This window comes from Vanellus vanellus, assembly GCF_965231255.1.
Source record: "Vanellus vanellus genome assembly, chromosome: 20".
NCBI lineage: Eukaryota > Metazoa > Chordata > Aves > Charadriiformes > Charadriidae > Vanellus > Vanellus vanellus.
The window spans coordinates 3092943-3116850 of record NC_138925.1 but is presented as its reverse complement, the minus strand read 5'-3'; the positions used below and the strand labels follow the sequence as shown (position 1 = coordinate 3116850).

Here is a 23908-nt window from a genome sequence, read left to right as displayed (position 1 = left end):
TTTGCCACTGAAAAAGCTGGGGGGTGATTTCTATCACTCTTGCAGGTAGGTGAAGGGAGGGAAAAGTAGTGGCAGGTAGGGTGCGAGGAGCGCATCCTCCATCATTGCCAGTGTGTAACTCACATCTGTGCAGTTCCAGCATCCAAGAGCAGGGATGCTCTTACTCCTTACAAATACCACTCCTGTTTTGTAAGATTCACCCAAAGCCCATGGGTACAACAGCACTTCACTGGTTCAGACCACCAGGTCAATCCGCTCTCAGCTCAGTAACATCCATAGAGGTAAGGAGAGGCTGAAGGGGAATATTCAGTCACAGGAGGAATTTGGACCAGCAACCTCCATCAGGCCACAGCTTTAGGGTAACAGATTTGAGCTCTGTGCTCAGTCCCTTTGAGTAGGCAAAGCAGAAACGCACGAGTCCCACGGGTAATTTGACTAGCTGTCTTGAACTGCAAAGTCCAACTTGCCTGGCCATGTGCAGAAAGTGAGATCTAGGGACGGACCTGGCTGGCAGGGACTGTGCTCCGTAGTAAAGGAAAAGGATTTATCATAGAGCTCATTAGAAAACATCTGGGCTCAGCAAATGACCTGGAATGCGACTCGGCAGCGGGGCGCTCCTCTCTTCCCGAGTCCCAAGAATGCGAGCTCCCGCAGGGTAAGACTCGAGCCAGCTGTTTCCTCTAATCCCATCAGCCTTTCCTTCGACAGGGGTCCAAACGCTCGGCGAGTGGGACAGAACGAGAAAGTCCCGTTCCCTCCCCTCGGTGACTGGGATTAGTGGTTTCTCTGTAGTGCCGTGCCAATGCATTTTGGGGCCCTGGGGCAGCGGTAAAAAAAATGTACCCCTCCCATTTCTGAGCAAGTCCAAGTGTGTTTAATCACTTTATTTTCCACCTTGCCCAATTGCTCCTGCTCCCAGGCACTCCAGCCCCCTTTGTCCCTCCCTCCCTCCCTCCCTCCCTCCCTTCCCCAGCAACTCAGGTCATGCAAAATCCTTCTCCTATTCAGCTCATGTCTGCAGGGGCAGTTTCTATCAGGGAGGGCTGGGAAGAAGCCGTTGGGCTTCATTTGCAGGTGCCCTCTTCCCTACCAGTTCAAACACTTTTTTTCTTTCTACTTCAAAAAAACACATTTCCTCCAACTCCATTACAACCAGCTAAATCCCCTCTGATAATCATGTTATTTTCTGCTGCACAACTTCCCCCTGCTGCAATCACTCAGAACCTCTTATTATATTAATTATTTTTGCTCGCAGCACTGCCTGAAGGCCCCAGCCAAGCTCAGGGCCTCGTCACAATAGGTGCTTGTATGTGTTTAGAGACAGTTCTGGCACCGAAGCGCCTACAAACTGTCAACCAGCAGGACAAACTTAGAACACGCACATGTGTGCAGGGAACATTTTGCACATTACCAAAAGGAAACCAGCGCCCGCCTGAAACAGGGTGACTCAGCCCAGAGCAATATTGCACTGCTGTTGCATAGGAAGAGGCTCATGCACAAACTCTCCGGCCTTTAAGAAAAGCACCCAAAACCAGAAGTCTCAGAACATCGGTTTCTTAAGTCCTGCTACTGCTAGAGAGCCTCAGCATTTTTTTTAAATGAAGGTAACAGAGAAAAAAGAATGTATATATGTATTCGCTAGCAGATTAAACTCCTCTGCTCCCACTCCCCCCACCTTACAGAAGACAAATGCAAATATAATCCTTAAGGTGGTAAGATGATTATCATATTTGAGAGGGTGTGGTTCATAAAATCATAGAAATGTGGGACCCTGCGAAATCTGCTTTCATTGCTTCACCCTCCTCCTGCCCTGAAGCAGGATCATGATTTTTGAGTTTGTGCAGCAGATAATACTATTGCAGCTGACGAGGAACTGAATGAAACTGGCCAGGAGTCTTAGCTTATCACTGCTTTCCTGAACACGCCATGCAATCTGTGCTAGCACTGGACCGATTTTTCATCATTCTGGTTTTAATTTTGGTAACAGGGACTGCCTCAGTGGCTGCTCCAATGCATGATAAGAGTTAACATTGAAGCCTCAGTTAAATAATTACAGGCTCATCCTGTGCTCTGAGGAGTCACAATGACCTTCTCTCTCTCTGCCAGCCTACCTCCATTTATACCTAATATGGATACAAAATCCACAACTTAGCAGATAGTAAACTAGAGCCTCCCACAAGCATGTCGCCTAATAGGATGCTTCCAAAGATTTAAGGGAGTTATTTCTCAGGCCTTAAAAGAACCCAGTAAACTCACTGTCCTGCCTGATGTGGTGCAGATAGCAGGACTATGCGGACTTTCCCATACCGTCCTTCCAGTACACCTCCAGTCCCAGCCCACAAACACTCCCGCAGTTCCAGCTCCAGGCTTCCATCCATCATTCAAAGATGCATTTATTGACATATGAAATACCCCAAGTCTCGACAGATTATCTATGAAACCATGTCGTCGTCAGAGAGAATTAAACAAAAAACGGGCCCCGTTCCTGGAAAAAGGAGGGGGGAAAGCACACACCATCAGCCATTCCCTCAAACAAAACCAAGGAAAACAGTCCAAAAGGGAGGAGCTGGAAGAACAAAGCAGTAATGGGTCAGCACAGAAATAGGTTGTCTCACATCTGAGAACCATGCCAGGGACATCTTCAGGGAGTGTCTAACAAACAGGGTCCTTGAGCTAAAAAATGCCTGCATTTAGTTCATACCAGATTAAGCCATGGGACAGAGACCAGGAACAATGCAGTCAACCTTTATGGCCTTGGAAGTTTAAGAGAATTTATGGCCAACAAGAACAGTTAGATCATCTGATATGAATCCATGTGTGTTACAGGTCATTTGCTTTCACCCAGTCACTCCCAGGTGGAGAACAGTAACTTGCATTTAAGACATCAAGAGTTGAAAAATCCAGCCATTCCTCTACTAGCTTATCCCAGTCTCTCTGCTTGTCATTTAGGGCCTCACTGCTCATCTGCATGGGTCAAACTGTGGCCTCCAGCCATTGCTTCTCATTATGTCTCTCCCTATTAGCAGCAAACCTTTCAGTTCCTTGGGTCTCGTAGTCCCCAAGTCCTTGTGATCTCCAGGTACGTTCAGCATTTGTTGCGCCTTGATGTTGAACTTCACATTTGACTATATCAAAATCTACATTGCTCCACTTTCTTTTTTGTTTACATAGCAGCCCACCAAATAGCGATTATTCATCCGCCACGATTTTTATATTTCCGTCCAGATAATTAATGAAAATTACAGATAATATAAGCATTGTGCTGTCTCCTGAGAGACACACGGCATCCACAGGCCCCAGAGTGCCATTGTTTTGCAAAGCAGACATGGAGCCATTAGGACATGAAACGATTTTCTTCTGTGGCCTCAGTCAACCTTTGAACCTAGAAAGATGCTGCTAAAGAGAAAGATTACACAACCCACGGCAGCTACCTTCAGCCTAAGCCTCTTTCCCCCCTACTCCATTGATAACTCAGCTCTGTCTCCCTTACTGCGTTGCGCTACAGCGCATTGTCCTGGAGAGGAGGCGCAGGGGTTTGGTGACAGAGCACCAGGTGACTGGAAGACATGAAAGGGTGGATAAGCAAGCACAGAAACACTCCCCTTCCACAACACACCTTTACCTTGTTTGAAACACTCCCATTCCACAGCACACCTTTACCCTGTTCTTCCAGCATCTTCAACAAGTAGAAGCCAAAGTATTTTGTGAACCATGGAGTGCAATTCAATCTGGTGCAGATGGGTAGTGAAATGTGGAGACCCACAATAAACACTATATTGACTGTACAGAGCTGAATTTTACTCAGGAATGAAACAGGTCTTAAAGCCATGATCAAGTGAAGACAGTATCGTCACTTCCATTTTACAGGGGAGAAAACTGAGGTGCTGTCTGTCTATCACAACCGGACTCCTAAATCCTCAGGGAATGCATGGCTCATGGGATTAGTAATGGGTTTGGGTTAAGCTGTTAGTTACTACTAACAACTTCAAGTGCAGCACCGAGGGGGAGGAAGAATACCCTCTAAAACTTCTAAAAAGAAACACACTTCTTCATACAACAGGAGATTTATGAACTGAATTTGAACTGATAAGGGCATGACCTTTTCTAGGAAGGGGCATACACTCCTAACCCAGGGCTGGAGTCTTTACAAGCGCTACCAATAAAGACTATAGATGAAGAGTGATTTATTAGTCATCAACATCTTTCTCGGCATCTTTATAAGCTACAGGAGGTGGGTATCCACCACCACGAGGAACAACCAGCTCTAAATAGCTAGCAATGCTCTACGGCTAAGTGCTGACAGCCAGAAGTCACAAGAGAAAGAGCGATCCACAGCTGAATTTCCATAAGCTATGTTCCCATTTAGTTTCAATCCCAGTTAAGCATTTCACTGTGTGTGGGCTATAGGCTGGACTCTCAGAGCAGTTAAGAGACAGTACGCATTGCATACAGCTGCCTACAGGAGCTGGCGTGCCAAAATTTGCACCAGTCCCACTTACAAAGGCAGGGGAGGAAAAAGTTTGTTTATTTCTTACTGTCGGGATGTGTGTGGTAGGGGGGAAAAGCAACAAAACCCAGCCAGCTCAGAGCAAAAGAGTCAGCAATGCTTCGCTGATTCAGAACACTGCTGAAAAAAGTGTTTTTTCTAGCAGGTCGTTGATCACATGTTCTCCAGCTCTGCCACCTCTCTCTTCCAGCGAAAGTATGAGAGCTGTACCTCATGGTAGGTCACTACCACAACCACAGTCTCCTTCGGGCTACTCATGCGCCCGCTGCTTGCCTTTGCAAACAAGCATCTTTGTGATTTTATTTGCACTGCTCCAAAAACTCGGAGGGAACCCAATAAAAACATCTGGAAAACCAATTCCTTCTCCTTTGGAGAATCATCCATGTGAACCCCCTGGAAGAGTTGAGTTACACCATCACTGCTCTGTTTCCACTACTTGAATGATATTGATATCTTCCCTCTATCTCAATCTGTTACCTAAGTTTGTATTTAAGGCAGATCAAAGGCAGTGACCACCTTCTGGTGTTACGCTTATGTTACACCCGACACAGAGGTGTCCTATTCCATGAGATGCAAAGTAGTAAATGTCAATGTTTTCTCTGCTTATCAGATTCACATTTACACCAAAGTCAATACTGAGGGTCTCAGTGTTTTACACCTATTAGTGATTCTATAAGCAATCACCTGCTGGACAACAAAACACAATTTCTAACTTAGCAGAGATTTGCCATTAAGAATTTGGGGCAATTTGAGGATAGCAAATGGTGACAGAACATACCCTTCTGGAGTCTCCCAGACTATGAAGTGGGCAGCCTTCCCCTGAGACTCCATGACCTGCCAAGTGAAAAAACAGTCAGAAAGGACGGCTGATTGAGTCAATGGCTCAAGGCTCAAATTAGAGCCCCAGCTGCATGCCACATTCCCTCCAAGACTTATCACTGACCTTGGCCACAGCTTCTCCCATCTTTAAAATGGGAACTATAAACCTTTCTACCTCCCTTAATCCCATCTGTTTAGTTTGTAAATTCTCCAGGGCAGAGACTGGTTTTTATTTGTGTGTACAGCACCACATACAGCAAGGTCCTGATCTTGGCTAAGGCTCCTAGGCATGATTGAAATACAAAGAAATGACGGTATCTTGATCAAACATGAAGAACTCAGATAAACAATAGAAAAGCAGCTTGATATTTTTTTTTCCTGCAGTCTCTGCTTTTCCGTGACTTGTTTATTCATCTCAAAGCCTCAGCAGACATCTAATCAAGCTGTTAAGAGTCAGATTTGTGGCCAGTCAAGCACTTAGGGAGTAGTTAAACGTTCAAACCCAGTTCTATTCAGCAAACAGCTTCTCCTTTTTTTTTCCTTCTCCTACAGAGTGATATGGTTTTTTTACTCACTGTTTACTCACCATTTTCCTATTAAAATGGCATCAGGATGATACAGTAACTTCTCCATTAAAAGGTCTCATTAAGTTTTGGGTAGGGACACCTGACTTTTTTAGGCCTATCTTGTTTGCACTTTTTGGTACTGATCCAAATCGTGCTACAGTTAGACGAAGCAATGATTTCAGCAGGCTTAAGAAAGAAGGAAAAATGTGATAGTTTCCAGATGAGTGTATTATACTAAATTTAACATGCCTTTTGGTACTTAGAATTTCCACTTTTCCCCCTTCCATTTATGTAATTAGAAATCAAGCAGCAGGAAACCGTTCCTATTCCAACCTCAGTTGGGAACAGTATGGTCTCGTTCTCATCGAGGGAAACAGGAGACCTGTCCTCACAAGGAGACATTTTGCACAGCTTACATGGACAGGTTCAAAAACAGGTTTTGAATAATACAACTTTAATTAAACCAAAATAAATACAGGCCAATTATGCGCTAGCTATATATGCATATACATATCTCAACACAACAACAAGGCAGCTGTGAAAACCAAAAAAAGTAAGTTCTTACCCTGTTTAAAGAGCAATGAAAAATTTTAAATTCCGCTTTTTAAATTGTGCAGTTTTTCCCCACTCACCCTAGTGGATTTCATAGTAATGAGCAAGAATATTTGTTCTGATTATTCTCACTCTAGCAATAACGGACACATTGTGAATCGATATCTACAACGGTATCCTCTGAGTTCCAGGGCCAGAAGAACCACTTGATCACAGGTCACAGTAAATCCTACTAAGTAAGAATTAACTCTAGGAAGGCATATTTGAACTAAAGCAGAACATACCAGGGCAGGACAACTCATTACCAGAGACTCCAAATAAAAACAGAACCCATATGACACAGCCCTAGCTAAAGCTTTTTCTGCATGTTGACAGTCATTATATTCAGAGTGTTGCTACCATTTTTGGTTCTCCTGTTCCTTACCCAGGTTGATGCTCTCCTCTCCAGCTGAACCCACTGGCTTACCAGACTGCTAACATCGCAGCACACGCACACACACAGAGAACTCAATAAAAACACTTTCCAAACCACAGAGGAGCTATGGCTCCAAAGTACATAGTTCAAATTAAAAATTGGGGCCAGATAAAATGATTCAAAATTGGGAAGAAAGAAAGAGATCCTGTTTCCAATAAGCTGTTTTGACCTGACTGATGAATGTAGTCCGGCAAGGGAGGAGGTGGAAAAACAAGGACATGCTCAAGCAATGGTCCTGGATGGTATCATGCTTTGACAGCCTGTAATGCTCTCTGGCATTGAAGCTATTTTATTTCACAAGTCCATTGCTCTAGGCAAGCTCTTCAGCTTCTGTTGACTCTGGGCACAGCTCAACATGTTTCTTCAGTGTGCAAGATCCACACACAAGTGCCAGGGGGATGTGGGGGTGCAGGACTGCTGTAGTACCCAGACCAAATCTCAGTCCCGTCGCACAGTAAGATAAGGAGTTTCTCAAGCTCTCTGAACTCAGAAGACTGACCCTCAATCCATCGCCTTCCTTTTTTGGCATGGTTTAAAAAACAAATATTGCGCAACTTGTTTTCCATTGTGTTTTCCTTTCTGGAGAGGAACTTTTGTCACTTTTCCATCTGCCAGCACTCACCATGCAGCAGAATGGGCTTTCAATAAAGGAAAGCCCCATATCAATCTATACCATTCCCTTTCTGTCTCGGGAGACCTGCATTTACATCTTGTGCTACGTGGACAACATGCAGTGAGCACAGGTCAAAGAAAAGAGGTCTTTGAGAGCCATCTCAATAGCCAGAAAATTTTGCCGAGTAAAGAAGCGGCGAATACGACCTCTCAAGTCAGAAGAGCAGTGGACAACATGCCAACAAGTAATTACAAGGACTGGGATAAATGTAAAGTAGAAGGGAGTACTTGGACAAGTGACTTGCCAAGGTAATAAAGAGCTTTAAATATTTGTGACCCATTCCCAGACAGTGAAACCCATACGTTATCCCACAGAAGAGGGGTGAAAAAACAATCAACCTAAAAGGTAAGCTCAGAGCCAGATGGCATGTGCATCTGTTTAATTCGCCCACTGTACTGAGGAAGTTTCAAACCTCGGCCACTCCATGACTCAAAGCTACAAGAGACAGCACTGCTTTGCTGCATCAGTCACACAGAATTTGCTCTTTTGGATTCTACCTCTTTGGAGAGGACAAAATTCCAATTTTAAAGGGCAACTGTACAAACAGGACATAGGAGTATTTATATTCCACTCCAAACACCGGCACAAGCAGCAGGGGTCTAGTGGGTGATTTATGAGGTGGGAATGCTTCTTTGAACTCTACGTTAGATGAGAGTTGCCTTTCAAGAGTGGAGAGGAACACACAACGGCTGTCTTTTCTGAAGAGCTCTCACAGTGGCTTTTACCCAGGTGGTCACAGCTGCTAGGTACTCAAAATGAAGTCCTCTCCTTCCATTCTCTCTCTCTCTCACTCACATACAAAGTCAACACACCAGAGAAGGCCATTTTTCTTTTATTTATTTCCCAGAAGAGCTCTTCCTTGCACTTTCCAGACATGATACAAAACAAGCAACAGAACTTTGTTTCATGTACAGAAACAGTTTGTTGGAGTATAAAGAGTTACTGGTGATCGTTACTGAAGAATGTTGGCTTATTCCAGGGGCACTTCAGTATTCCTGAGGAATAATCATTGATTTCTCCTTCCTTCCCACTGGGATAGTCTTAGTCATTAGTCACTGTTCCTGTAAAGCAAGAAGGCTTATATTATTAAAAAGCCATTTGGGTTCCTTACATGGAAGGTGCTGCATGATGTAAAGCAAGCCACTTAGCCTTGTAACATTTCCAGAAGGTAGGCTAACGTTTTCATCCTTCGCTAGACTGAGAAGTTGAGTACGGAGAAGTTAAGCAGCTATTTTCATACCAGAAGCATGCCATGTTTTCATGCATATACGCCTCCATTCTGATAAAATGGGTACTTCAAAAGAGCCCAACATTATCGTTCAAGTTAACTATTCACAGATTGAACAGAAATCAGAGAGAAATCAAAGCCACAAAGGGCAGGAGGAAAGGCTCCAGTTGTCAAACTTCTTGTATTGCTGCACATCAATATAATCCACATTGCAAACAAAGTACAAGGCTGTGGTTTTTTGGGTGATAAATAATACAGGCTAAATAACCTGAAAAATGTGATTCTTTCCATTTTGCAAGTAAACCTTAGGTCACGTCATTCTCAGCTATACTGTTTTAAGCCTTTGAAATAATTGCTAGATGCTGATTTTAAATTCAGCTGAAGTCACAGTGACATCCACTTGATCAAATTACTTTAAAAGCCCTCAGAATCTTACAACCACAAATGAGAACTTTTCTGCATTTTAAGAAGTCTCTTGGCCTCAATGAATGGCTCTTGCATTGGTGTTAGTGTTTCATGATCAACTTACTAACCCAAAGGATGGGCAGCGTGATGATCCAAATTACAGCTACAACAGCTGCAAAGTTGCTTTGTAACCTCCTGATTATTTGGTATCACGTATGTCATCTGTCCTCTCTCATTCTCACTTAGGATTCAGAATTAAGGACTTGATCCTGAAGAATCAAGAATCCAGACTCAATGAAGCCCTAAGTAACCTGGTCTGACCTAATAGCTGACTCCGGTTTGAGGTCAGACGAGTTGACCTCCTTGAAGTCCTTTCCAACTCGAATCATCCTATGAACTTGGCAGGTTTGGAAAACTAGACATAATTTTATTCAAGTTAATCCATGTTACACTTCTCTCTCTCTTAATAAAGCCGATTTTCTTGCAGAATCTCACATTTTTACAAGTTAGCATTTGAACAGAAACTGTTTTGTAAAGGAAGTCCTATAGAGACTAGTATTTTTTAGGAAAAAAACAGATGAGTGATAATGCAACAATATTTTCCATGCTCCTAACCAACAGAAACGGAATAATTTTGTTGTAATAACCCTGGAGCCATTATCCATGACACGACATTTTGGAGAGAATTAATGACATTAACCATTAGATGGCTTCATACACATCTTTCCTCTCTCAGCATGTTCAGCCTCTTTGTGCCAGAGAAAGCTAGTGGAGACAGTGCACTGGAAATTATTTGTCTAGTCTAGTGCCATGCAGGCAGCTGCGCTTCTTCTGTGAAGTGTCCTTTCAATTACCTCATACTTCGAAGGACCACCCTTGCTCCAGAGCACAGATTAGTCCTTAATCCAAACAAAATCCCTTACTAGGCTGACCTGAAAGTCAGTTTTCCGTTGCCCAACATCCCTAGTAACAAGCATCCTTGAATGAACAATGTGTTCTCAGAACACGTGAACAGGGCATTTACCATTCCCAGGAAGCCACAGACATGTCATTCCAGTTTCTTTTTGGAGATGTAAATTGGAGGAATACCCTCAAGACGGTGTAGAAAGCTCACGTGTTTTGATGTTAACAAATCTGGGCAGAAGAGTCATGCACTGACCTGAATCTGGGCCATAGCTGGCAATGTTGTATCAGCTGCATCTAAGTCACAGTTTCTCTAAGTTAATATCCAAAATATTTTATTCTGAAGAAGTTTTTCAAGAATCTTGTTATTGTTTCCCTTTCTTTATAGGCAGCTGAAGACAGTACTTGTAAACAGGTATGTCTGGTAGGGCTGCAGAAGACTGGCGAAAGTTCATCCGTCAGTAAACCTAAGGAGAACCGGACTCAACTTTCAGCTCTAGATGCACCAGGAAAAAGCCTAAAACCACCTTCAAACCTCCTTCATTAGGCAAACGAGCAATACAAGGGCAATTTTTGCATTCTGTGTACTTGCCATGAAAAGCTCCCGGCGGAACATTTTACCTCAGTACTTTCTGAAGTGCTAAAATGACTATAAATATGTCCTGGTGGATGCCTCTCCACTGGTATTGGTGAAAGGCTTTTAGCGGTATATGGCTTTGTGGATCTGAAATACGCACACACACACCTTTTTATTGAGATACCACAATGATAAATTACCAAAAGAACAGCCCCAACTTTTACATGAGAAGAAATTTGTGACAATTAATCTATTTTTAAATATTTCATCTCAACACAGTCAGTGATAATACTGAACTCATTTAAAATATCCTCTTCAAAACTATTTTAAGTGTACAATTTCTTCAGATTAATTATTACATCACTATCCAGCCAAACAAGCCACAAAACCTACAAGTCATTAGTGTTTTTATGTTGAAAAAAAGCCCCCCCAGAAGATCAAAGATCTGCCTCCACAGGCAGATCTGCCTGACATGCCTCTTCCTAGTTCACCTCTTTCAAAGTCTGAAGACAGAATCTTACCATTAGTTTAGTTTTTTAGCTTTTCTAACATGTATTTTTACTAAATGTGTTTTCAGGTTGTGGGAAAACCTACCTGCATGATCTGTTAAACTAATTCTGTGTATTCAGTCTAGTAAGTTTACTGCTAAACACACCAGACATTAAAAATTTCTGGAGAGCAGGGGAACCACTCCCGCTAAGGCAAGACAAGTTTCTTCTTACTAGTGCTCTTTTGGGAAAGGCAGAGGAATATCCATTTAAATGGTGCCTAGGTGTACTGTTGAATGCTAACTTGTAACAGTCACCAAATAATAGTAACTTGCACTGATACTTACTTTTACAAATTTACCATGGAGAAGATACGGAGACTGGAAATCATGTTGACAATTGGAATAAGCCATTCCTAACCCCATCCCTGACCCAAAAGCGATAGGCCATGTCTTTCCTGTGGGAGAAGGCAAGCCAAGAGGAAAAGTTAAAGTCAAGAAAAGCCATCCATTTCACATGATAGTGATAGGATTGTTAAATACACACAAAGAATAAATTACTGGAAGATGCATTTTAAAGTCCTACAAGTCCTAAAATCGGCTGAAACCCTGACCACTTCAGAACAACAACAAGAGTAACCGTAAGATATCATATTTAGAATTTAATGGAGAGTAATCTCTGAATTCAAGATATTATTGAAAATTATTCTGTTACCAAAAAATAACTAAAAAAGAATTTAGATCGGTTTTAAAACCCTGGCAAAACTGCCATAAACTGATGTCTAGACACACAGCTCCAGTAATTTGGCTCAAGGTTCCCTGCAATTCCAAAATTTGAGTTGAGCACAGTAGGAGCTTCGAGAGATGCCACATGTAACAACCTGGTTACACAACAGTTGAAAGTTTACGTAACTCCATTTCAACTGAAAAGACATGAGCAAAAATGAAAGAATTGGTCTAACAAGCTGATTAAGTTTTACACGCCTCAAAGATTTCTTGGTTTTAAACTGCACCTACAATAGACAGAAATGAGGAGACCAGGCAGTCAAGATTACTGCAATACACTTACTTTTGAAGAAGATGACTGAGAAAACAATTCCTAATCCAAATCCAGCACCTGTAAAAAGAAATGCAGCGAGTGAGGACTAAGACAATGCAACGTCATGGAAAATTATTTAGTTCTTTACAGTAATTCTCAGGAATATCAGACCAAATGTTATCTCCGCACACCAAAGAAAAATGTTCTTAAATAGCAATTCTGAAAAAAATAATTCTTGGTTTCTTAAGTAACTGTAAGCAGCTAATTCAGATTAGAATCCCAACAGATACAAGGACATTACCAGAAAGATTTGGGAAACAAACTAGACTATCATCCCAGGGAAAGTTACGGAATTTCTGTCACCATCTACAATGTGGAATTATGATTTATTTGGCTCATTGTCAGCACATGAGAAACACTTAAATGAAAACTTATTGTGTCCTTGAGCTTTAGATTTTGCAGATGAATATCTTATTGTATTTCGTTTATCTCACTACTTTAACTACTTCAATGTGTGTCCTGAGGGCAGAAAAACTTTGATGCTTTGTGTTACCCTATACCTTGCAAAAGAAAGCTCCAGGCTGCTTATCTTTCACATCCACAACATTCATTATGGAGCATATTTAAACACATTAGGAATGAATGACTTTTCACATCCTTATACTATATATAGAAATAACTGCAGCCGTTGAAAAAAATTTATCCAGCACCATTAAAACACTCGGTTGGCATATTTAAAAATAATTTTTGCTTTCCTTGGAAGGTGCGCTTATGATTTTTCACAAGAAGTCAGGCAAGTCTGCAAAACTCTTCTCATGACTCAATAAATATAACAGTGAAAACTTGGAGCTCAGTGGGTAAATTCTACCTTTAATTATATCCACTAAAGACAAGAATTTTAGATAAGGTGCAGAAGTACCAAAGTTTAAAAAATGAAAAGAAAAAAAAAAATCACTCATACATATGCTCATTAAAACAATACTTAGCAGGTTTATTTTGCAGGAAACACATCCTGTTATGGGTTTCAATTCTCTCCTTTCAATACAAGAAATCTAACTTAAGTACAACAAGTCTTATTAATTAAAAGACATACTTTTTTTAAAACAGTCCTAAAAGCATGTGAACCTTATTTAAGCTCCTGTAGAATACATTACTAAGTGGGTTGAGTCCAGAACAATGACAAAGAATCCTATACCCTCTTGGCATATAGGAGCATGTTCCTTTTTTTTAAAGTTTCCTTCTGCTCTTTAAACCTTTTTCCTTGCAAACAATATACTAATGGTAGCTCCTATTGAGGCACAGATTATTGAAACAATACTTACTGCATCACCTAGTAAATTAACTAAGCACCCTACGTTTTTAAACCCTCAAATATTAGAACAGAGATGACTGAACAGATGATCTGAGCAAACCCCCTTATGTTTACTCTCCTGTTAGGACTTCAAGACCCATATTTTCTGAGACCTGGAAAGCAGAGTTGCTTTTGAAAACTCGTTTCGTTTTACTACAGATTTTCAATTGTGACAGAGGTAACTACTTTACCAGGTCATTACAACTTCAGACTAGGCTTACAAAACATGCAACTGCTGGGAAGAACTTTGACTGCCTGCCAAGTGGTCCTGACATAACTCCCCCAGACATTTTAGAAACGGAGCGTTTCACAGAAGGTCAGGTTTTCACTCTAATCATTTGCGCAGCTAAGGGAAAGTCTCAGTTCCTCCGATGTCTGGTCAGAGCTTCAGGCTTTTTCTGCATTTCAGACAGTAAGAGATACACTACTCGGAGCATCTCGTATAAACAGCTAACTCCTCATCCTGTGTCTGTGACCGGCATTTATACGCAGACTGGAAGAGACATCATGCATTACTAAGAGCAGCAGTTCATCCGTGCTAATTCCTCCACTCCCCCTCCCCAAGTAGAGCCTTCCTTCTGTACCTTTGCTATAAAACAGCCGGTGTTGGCTCTCACGGAATGTTTATGCTATTAAGGATAATTACTATCTTCAAGAATTCATCCAACGGACAACTGTTTGGCCCTCTGACCTGACTCCCTCTGCCAGCCTTTTCCTACAATACGTAGTTACTCTGCCTTTTTGGTTTGGGCTGTTATACTGTAGGTCTGAAAAGGACTTTCTGGGGGTAATTACTTTCCATTCAGATAGCACTAGGCGTTGTTTGAACTGTCCAGTTCAGAAGGCCTGTCATGCAGTGAGTGATACTGGTCCTACACTTCCTGTCCAAGAAAAGATCCCCTCTGCCAATCCAAACAGTTTAGCTAATCAATGAGAAATTATTTACAGGATGACAAATTCTGCATCATCTCGATGCAGAGCCCAGGCAGTTTCTAATATCACCACATTTTCCATGTTACCAGTCAAACCCAAATTCTTCTCACCAGTGTGGTGGTAAACTGTTTACTTTCTTAAGAAAAGTCTGCACTAAGGAAGCAGCTATAGTTAATACACTTTCTTTCCATTTACATCCAGAAAAAAAATCATTATCTTGTATTTTCTTCACCTCCTTCAGATGCTCTCTCACATTACACCCCCGTTTGTAAGGGCTCCACACAGATGCCATCAATTCTGCTTCCTGTTGGCCACGGCAGAAGCTACAGCATACACTTAAAAGGTGAAAAATTTGTTATTTCTGCCAACTGCAATTCAGCCTAAGCCTAAAACAAAACCTAGGTCTTCCCCCACACTAACACCCAACACCCCTGTTAAGCAGATGTGGTCCAGCACGACTGACTTGTTAAGACAGCATGGTCTCTCCTAAGAAAGGTTTTTTTCTGAAGCAGTGATAAACTTGGTTCTAGGGAAGGGATTCTTCTTTTTCATGAAGATGTACAGTGTCAGTTTTAGAGGCTATCACTGCACCTTGTTCCAGCAGGAAGGGGAGTACAGTGGCTGACTAGTTTAAAAAGATGATGGTAAGATATCCAAGGCGTCACTTTAAGTAATGAAAATGCTACACAGAAGGAGGAGATCCGACAGCTGATGTATTTTTGTTCTCTGTACAAGAAGGCTACTTGAGAAACAAAGCCAAAAAAGTACCTTAGTTTCTCTCATCCCAAAGGCAGTTTGGTTCATTCCTTTGCTTACTGAGGAACAGACTACAGTCTATGCTGAAAACTGTTGCTGGTCGCAACACCCAGTCAACACGAAATGCTCAGATCTGCCCCCTCGGGCCAGCCAGCGCACATACAGCATTTGCTCTTTCCTACTTGGTTTTAACATTTAAGCATTGGTTTTAACTTAAAACCAGAAGCTTTAGCTACATTTAATGTCTTAGCCCATCTGGTTAAGAATCTATTTCTGTGGATAGTTTGTCACTCATCTTCATTCCACTAGAAAGTATTTGTGGTTATGTGGTCATTTCCTGTGTCTCCAGGACCAAGGGGGAGCTAAACCATCTTGCCTTGGAAGCGAAGTAATGCATTTCACTTTAATTCTATATAAAGTTACAGCAGAGATAAACAATGGCAGAGCTGTTGATGAGTTTTACAGGTTTAGGTTCTCACATGCTCAATTTCCTTTTAAAGAGGCAACATGTTGCTTCAAAGAGCCTCCCACCTGACCAGGGGACATTGGGTCTGCAGCTGTTTCTACTAAAGATCAGCACCTCTAGGCCAGGCTTTAACTTCATAACAATAAAACATGAAAGGTTTATCTTACAACAAAAACAAACGAACATGGAAAAGCTAAGGGCTTGATCCAGGCTGGGCACATTTTCCCTCCCTTTCTTGCATGACAGACTCTTTGGAGGAAAAGGCCACAGGAAAGAGTACAACGCATTTTTCACCTCCTCTGACAGTTTAAAATGTTTAACTAGAAAAACAGTCTCTTCCACCCTACATCTATCACTTCAGCTCAAACTCATTTACAGTCAGTGTCAACAGGGGACAGGACAATTCTGTGGACATCTTACTCCCGCTCTCCAGTACACGTCCCGGCCGTATGGACCAGCACAGCCACAAGGAATTGGTATTAGGCAGAAAGCCCAGTCTCTGAAACTTTTTCATTCTACTTTTTTGGCTCATACACCTTCCAAGAAAAATGACACAGTACCTCAAATCAATCTAACACACAGAAGAGCACGCGCCGTATACCCAACAGGACATCATAAAAGTGTCTCGGAGAGAAACACAAATCTTCAGGATGGGCTCATGCCCCATAAGAACATCTGGGAAAAGCTTCTTCTATAAATTTAATCAACAGTCCCTCCAACAGCAATACTACGTGGTCCTTTCCTAGGCTACCCAAGTAGCTATGGCCTGAAGCAGCTATTAAGACTGCCACACCTAGGTATGCTTTTCTTCAATAGCTTGAAACTTAAAATAGAAGGATTAAAATCTGCTCGTTGACATCTGGCAAATGTGTTGCTGTTACTATAGCAGCTGGAAGTTTTTAAATTACTTAATAGTTTTCTTTTTGTCATCAGATTATTTTCCTCTGCCATTCCTTACTCACAAATACAAAATAGAGAGCTTCAGCCTCCTCTCCTTCAGATTCTGTTATTTTATAATTAAAAGAACTAAATGATTGAAATAAAACAAAGGAGGAGCCCCTGGAAGATGGCTTCTTGTTCTAAGAAAACGGCACCACTCTGTACAGACAAGACTCTCTAAAATAGGTCACAGGCTTGTCCCAACAGAGAAGATTTCTTCCCAACTAGGAAGAGAGCTTCCCTTAGGATCAAGAAAATCTATCAAGCTCAGTTAGTTTCTCTCTGGGGACAGTGACAGCAACAGCTCCAAAGTCCAACAGCAGATCTCATCCATGGGCCTGATGCACCGGACATTTCAAATGAGCATCAGCTCAGTCCGGCACACAAGTAAAGTTAAGATCTTCAAAACAAACAAAAAAGCCAAGCAATTCTCAAAACTATATTCTCCCTCTAGTTGTAGGGTGTTCCATCCTGCACCTTTCCAATCCCACTTTGACAAGATACATAGATAATTGTTTTGCAAAAGTGAGGAGGAGAGCCTTCTTCACACACCAAGACAGCACTTCGCACCAGTTAGAAATCCGAGACCATGAAATCATTTATTTACAGAGAGAATTAATTTTAAGCAGACTCTTAGCAAGGTCTTTCATGGCAGGAATCAGATTTTCTTCAAACACCGACTTTGAAGCTTTCATTCTCATCTCCCCCGTTGTGTGGATTGTTTACATAGCAGACAGAAAAATGAGCAAGGCCACTAGAAGAAAGCATCATGAAACTATATACCAAGTACTCGAGGAAGAAGCAGGAAAAAAGTGTGTTTTGTTTTATTCTAGCATTTGACTGTAGTAACACAAACTACTTGGAATGACAGAATATAAATATCCAAATACCATTATAAAAATCCTGACATGCTTTCATGGGCCGCTTTCACCCTTAAGCACTCCTGCAGTTCAGCCGCTGCCCGCACCTCAGATAAACATCAGCACTTTTGCAGATGGACACACAGCAGTGGGAAGCATCGCTGTTAGCCCATGATCTCTCAAGCAATCACAGTGATAGTCTCGTAGCTGGACCAGAAACTTTTCATTCCCACACTGGTGAACGAGCTGGTGAGACGAGGGGGCACACGCATCTCCTCCCTCTTTTTAAAGGGGGAGAAGAGTGGAAGCTGCTCTCTGAATAGACAGCACAACAAAGGATCTCATCAATATTGCACCAAGCTTTTAAAACACATATATAAGAAATCAGCAAGATACGTATAATATGGAATACATCTCGGACAGAAAACTCTACCTTGTCTTACTGCAATAAAATATTCCACTATTGAAAACAATAGCATTGCTAAAAAGAAGTGTTTTGTTGGAGTAAACACATCCACATTCAGGGCTTTTGCAAGCCTAACTGAGGGTTGGCAATCATGCTTCTTCACACCCATCCAACGTAGGTTGACCATTACTGACGTCTACTGGCCCGTCTAAGAAATAGAGGCAATTTAGAGCAAGAAGAGTTACGGTGGCATCTCACTAGCAGAAATGCTAAGGAAAGAAGAGTGATCCTTCTCAAATCTCTTGCTATTAATTTATTATCATCGAGGATGTGCCAGCAGCCCCAAAAGGATTTTCCTCAGAGAACTATATCTGATATAACAGAGAACAAAGAGCTGTTCCTACCTACTGCTGTAACATCTCAAGGACCAAATGAGTGGTTTAGGATATCACTCGGCTAGAGTCCCCTGGACAGTGTCACTGTGTGCCACCTCCCAAAGAAGGCACAGCTGGCACCTTACAAACGCACTAATGCGGAGGACGAGGAAGTCAGCGCACTTGTATTCACTTCCAGCAGAGGTGATCTTACATAGTCTGGGGTTTTATACGGCTGCACTACCAGACAGACGTCACAGCTCTTCTTTCAGGTTTTCTTGCACACCAGAAGCATTGCCAAGAGCAGGCTGGATGGAGCAAGGGTCGAGCAGGGCTTCCCCCAGCATCGCTCACGGCTTTGGTTAGTGAGCGGATTGGGCACACCTAGGCAGGGTAGAGTTTCCTGACAGTCGGACAGCAAGCCAAGAGGAACAGCGGGACACAATGCAGTCAGGGGAAGAGAGACCTGGATTCGTAAAGATTTTCCACTCTTTTTCTTCCAAAAGAAGATAATAGTCCCTTAATTTGTAGACAGTCATTGTATTCAGAACTCTGTTAACATCAAAACTAAATATTGCTGTTAGATTTTTGACTAAAAGCCTATTCTCGGAACAGCGTTTGTCCACCTCTTCCAAATAAAACATTTTTTCATTGGCTGTATCGCCTCCCTGCACAGCCAAAGCCATAAGCAGTTAATATTTACACTACTTGGTCTGCTGCGAGATACAACTAGTAGAATTGGATCTTCTCCTGTATGACACAGGAAAATAACTTAGGGTTACAAACAAAGCCCACATAACAATGCAGTTGTGTGCTCACATAATATTCATGTTCTCCAGTATTAAAAACAAAATCCCAAATGAAGAACTAGTCTTTTAACCTGATAGCTAAGATTGGATGGCCACATTACAATTGCCAAGCAAAAAAAAAAAAAAAAACAAAACCAAACTTCAAAACAGGAATTTCAGGATTTTTGTATATTTAGAGAAAGTCTAATCCAGTTTTCAGAAAGTATAATCAAGTTTTATCATTATATAGACTGACTTTATCCTATTCATAACCATGTGAAGGATTATTTAAAAATACTGACATTGCAATCATACAATGATTTCTGAAATTTTCAATCTGTGGAACGACACAAACAATACATTTTCACCCTTGCCATTAACAGAAACAGCTATTCAAGCAGGCCAGATGATGCAAGCCAGAAGAAATCGTGTAACAGTTGCAGGAGAAATGAGAGTGCCCTTTTCTCTTAAAAAAAATCCTATTAAATGGAAATTAGAAGCGCTTTATTTTCAGATGTCAAAACAGAGGATTAGAGGAAAATGAACATTACTACATTGGGTTATTTACAAGCTTCCTGGCTGAATTTTGGTCAGTCAAACACAGACATACATTAAAACATTTGTCTCCTGAAAAAAAATGAACTTCAGCACAGCAACTTAACACACACACCAAGAAGCAAACAGCTTTCCTAGGATTACCTTTCAATATCAGGTAGATTACAGTGTTCGGCTCATTTAAAACCACAACAGTTTCAAAACAAACCAAGACACACAGGCAGACAACCTCCCTCCTCTTACACACATACACTTTAATGCCTCCCTGTTCCCTGGAAACGGCATATAATAATAATCTGTCCAAAATTATACCTTCACAGAGAAAAAACAACTCTGTCAGTCCTTTGTGAGTAATTGTCTTTCCACATAAACAGACATGAACTATCAATCAGTTAAACAAACAAACCCTTTAAACAGGGTTTGAAGCCTGTAGGATGGAAGAAGACCGTAATACTATTTACTTCCCCATCCCTTCTCTGCAGAACTCTACTAATAAAAAAGAAGAAATGGTAGAAATGGTTGTGAAGGCTGGAGAGGACACAGTTTATAAAGCTTTGCAAGCTGGGAAGAAAAAGAAAGCCACTATAGTTTGTGTCTCCTTCCTCACACACAAAACAAGCAACTTTTCTCATAGGCAAGAAAAATCACTATCAGGAAGAAAGACGGAACAGAAAGTTAAATAATTTAAATGACTACACAGTTGAAAAGTCTTGAGAACAGTGCAAAGCTGGAGTCAGCGCGATCTGGATCACCCATGAGAGAAACCGCCTGGTTGGCCAAGAAAGCACAGCCCAGCCCACTACACAAAACACTGTGGCTACAGCTAGACTTAGAAAGGGAAGGGGAACAAAAGTATCTAGACCCATCCTCACCATTACCAAAAACCAATAAATGTCAGACCTAATAAAAAGGAGGTAAGCACATAACCTCCATTTAACAATGTTTTGATGTTTTGTGCACACATACAGAGATTTGCAGTACTTCACTCTTTGAAATTAAATACTGTCTTAACAACGCCTGACAACATATTCTGTTTTGAACTAACAGGAAGAAAGAGTTTTAATACTAAATTACAAGATACACACAGGTAGTGGCCAGGAGGTCAAAAATATAATACAGCATTTCGAAAGATGTAACGTAAGATAAATCTGTATTTTGGACATTTTAGTGGCAAGAGATCAAGTTTCTTCCAGGAGCTTAAACTCCAACTGAAACAGTACAGCGTAACTACAAACAGCACAGTCAACTACAAACCGGCTTAAACAACTAAAGCCTGACAGACTAGGACATGACAGGACAGGCTGTATAGCCCCCAGCTATTATTTAATACTATTTTATACTATTGCTAATAAAGTCAACCTGATAGCTGCTGCATCCCCTTCTCACTCTCTTCTGTTTCCCACATCCCTCCAGCCCTCAAATTAATCCACACGAGTTATCTGTCTCTATACGTCTCGCAGACACTAGAAAACTGTCATGCATGCAAGACTTCAGAAATTCAGTGTTTTCCTTTATTTACAGTGTCTGGAATGGAAAACACGGAGCTAATCACAATGTTTTTCCCCAGCCATTGGCTGGAAAGATCTCTCTTGCAATAGCGCTCAGGAAGGATGTAAAGAACGTTCAGGAAGGAAACTGTGGCCACCAAAAGGAAAAGTCTGACAAAGAAAGTGAGGATTTGGTAAAATTCTATATCCCACATAACAAGCAACAAAATTCTTAAGTAAAAAAGTTTATTTTCTTTCTTTCTTTCCAGTTTTCAACCACCCTTGATAGTTTATTGGAAACTCCAGCAAACTTTGCAGTAATGTTACAGAAACAATCATCACAACCACGCGTGTTTTTAAAGTCCCTGCAGAGAAAAAAATCATTTCCACTGAGAGAGTCTGAGAAAGTTTGTGTTGTCAGCACTCAGTTCACAGTTTGCATAGCTACGCCACCGACTCGCTTCACATTTAAAGACCATCATCATCTTCAGTCAGAAACTACTGGAGTATGAAGCGACTTCTGGGTTGTTCTGACTTCCAAAGTTCACACTGAGTCATTTGTTGTTAATATCACGGAGGAGGTTGTCAGCACAGACGCTTCAGTTACTGATCAATCGTAAATGCACACAAAACAGAAAAACACTACGACACATGAAGAGAAACACGTCTGAGGCCTTCACACTGGGTTTAGTGCCAAGGATAAAGTTAAAGAGCTGCAGCCCATGTGCACTTTTTGAGCAAACTAATGAAAAACATGAATTTTACTGACCTCTACTCAATGCCATCATGAAGCTAACACAGGGTATCTTTGGTCTAGAGCACTAGCACAGAAAGTCTAAGTGCATTTTCTTCTGATGTCACTTTGGAATGGAAGAAAACACCAAATTAAAATGAAAGGCCTGCTGAAGAGATACGCTGCATCAAAATCAACCCTGTATCCACTTCTTTCAGCCTCCTGGAGAGACTTTCCATGAACAGGATTCCTACATGTACATGTACAGCTGCAGCAGAGAACAAGTTCTTGTTTATAATTTGGCATACTTAATATTTTATGATAAAGCAACCAATGCTATGGAAACATAAACATATCTGGATATGTTTGTCAGACAAACCTGAATAGAATTTCATAAGGCAAAACATTGCTCTGGAGCACTTGACACTTTTCAAAGGCCTGTTATAAACAATGGAAGTTTCAGTTTACTTAAAATTATTAAACATCTTTTCTAATGGAAAAGTATTAGGCAACTAAAACCCTGAGATCCTCATCAGCTTTCAAGAATAAGGCCACTACAGCAGCAAGAAATAAACATTCACATTTCTCAGATATTATTTATGGTTCTAAAAGAGACTTCTGCACAACATGGAATGCATACCTTTTCTGTCAGATACTTTATTTCTTGCTCTATACATTGCATTTAAAGATTTCTTTCGTATACATATTTCATAAAGCCACAACCTCTGTCTAGTCCATTTGCCAGCCTGTCACATGAAGAGCACTGAACTGCGCATACACTATTACAACCACTCATAAAACTCATAGTTCTAAGTGAAATGTTATGAATGGTTTGTTGTAGATCTGAAGCACTGCAGGCGTGTGCATAATCCTAACTTTAAGGTCAAATAAGCACAGAAGAAAATCAACGGAATTGTTCTCTTACATAAAGAAAAGGCACAACTGTCTGCAGGGTTGGGGCACTGGACAGGAAGCTTCTCAATGTCAAACTACACACACTGAACTGAGTAACAGATGCCAAAGCTATCAGCGTGTCATGCTGCGTATTGCTTTTAATAAACACAGCCCACCTCGTACACTGAGTGATGTGAACAGCTCTGCAGAAACAGATTTTGAAAACCAAGCCGTCGTCATAGCGAAACTAAAGGCGGGCAAGGTCGTGGCACTGAAGGACCCGGTTATGCCTCGCCGGGGCCCATTCATTCAGGGCAGGAGGCGGCCAGCCGGCCGCAGAGCTCAGCCCAGAGAGGGATTTGCCACAAAAACCTCTCATTTTCAACAGAGGAAGTAACCAGAGACCAAACACGACCCTCCGCTACCGGATCGTGGGTAAGACGGGGCCGGGCCGGGGAGAAGAGCCCCGGGACGGCCGTGGCAGCGGGCCCAGCAGGGGTCCGTGCCCGCGGCCAAGGTCACCTTGTCAGGCCCGGGGCCGCCCGGCTGCCTCCCGCCGCGCCGGTCCCCGACCCCCGGGGGACAACGCTACCCTGCGCTGAGGGAAGAGCCGCAGGACACCCCGCCGCCCCACCCGGGCCCACAGCGCGGCGAGGCCACCGCCGACCTAAGCCGGGCCCAGAGCGGCGGGGGGGCACTGGGCCTCACAGGGCCCTTCCTCGCCGGGCCCGGCCGCCCCGTGGGGTCGAGCAGGTGGCGGCCTTCCCAGACCCGGGGCGCCCGGCCGACCGGCACCGCTCCTCCCCGGGTCCTCCCCCTCCGCCCTGCCCTCCCCGCCCTTACCCAGCTTGACGGCGGAGTCCGCCATACACCGGTCCCACTTCCTGCCCAGCTCGCCCTCCGACGCCATCTTGGCCGTCCCCTCCCACCTCAGGCCGTGCCCTCGCCTCCTCCCCCGCCCAACTCTCGCGAGATCTGCCGGCGCGGGCCAGCGGCGGAGCGCCAGATCTCGCGAGATTTCCCCCTCCCTCCCGCCACCGCCCGTGCCGGCCGCCGTTGTCAAGGTTACCGGCGGGAGGGCGCCATGGCGGACACGCTCGACGTTGGGCCCGGCCCAAGAGCCCGTTTTTCCCCT

General features: G+C 42.5%; 1 protein-coding gene across 1 annotated transcript; it reads right to left on the bottom strand.

Moving 5' to 3' along the window:
- Nucleotides 1-8408: 8408 nt before the first annotated feature.
- On the bottom strand, nt 8409-23726 carry MICOS10 (mitochondrial contact site and cristae organizing system subunit 10). Its single transcript, XM_082493626.1, has 4 exons — nt 23617-23726; nt 12262-12309; nt 11541-11650; nt 8409-8653 (listed from the first exon to the last, which is right to left on the bottom strand). The coding sequence occupies exons 1-4, from the start codon at nt 23681-23683 to the stop codon at nt 8645-8647; spliced, it is 234 nt and encodes a 77-aa protein (XP_082349752.1). The 5' UTR covers nt 23684-23726; the 3' UTR covers nt 8409-8644.
- Nucleotides 23727-23908: the final 182 nt, after the last annotated feature.

Excerpts from the sequence above, each read along its gene's own strand:
- MICOS10 (XM_082493626.1), bottom strand. The coding sequence starts at position 23,683 with ATGGCGTCGGAGGGCGAGCTGGGCAGGAAGTGGGACCGGTGTATGGCG. Across the intron at positions 12,310-23,616 it reads GGACTCCGCCGTCAAGCTGG|GTGCTGGATTTGGATTAGGA; the intron begins GTAAGGGCGGGG and ends TTCTTTTTACAG. Across the intron at positions 11,651-12,261 it reads CTCAGTCATCTTCTTCAAAA|GAAAGACATGGCCTATCGCT; the intron begins GTAAGTGTATTG and ends CTTCTCCCACAG.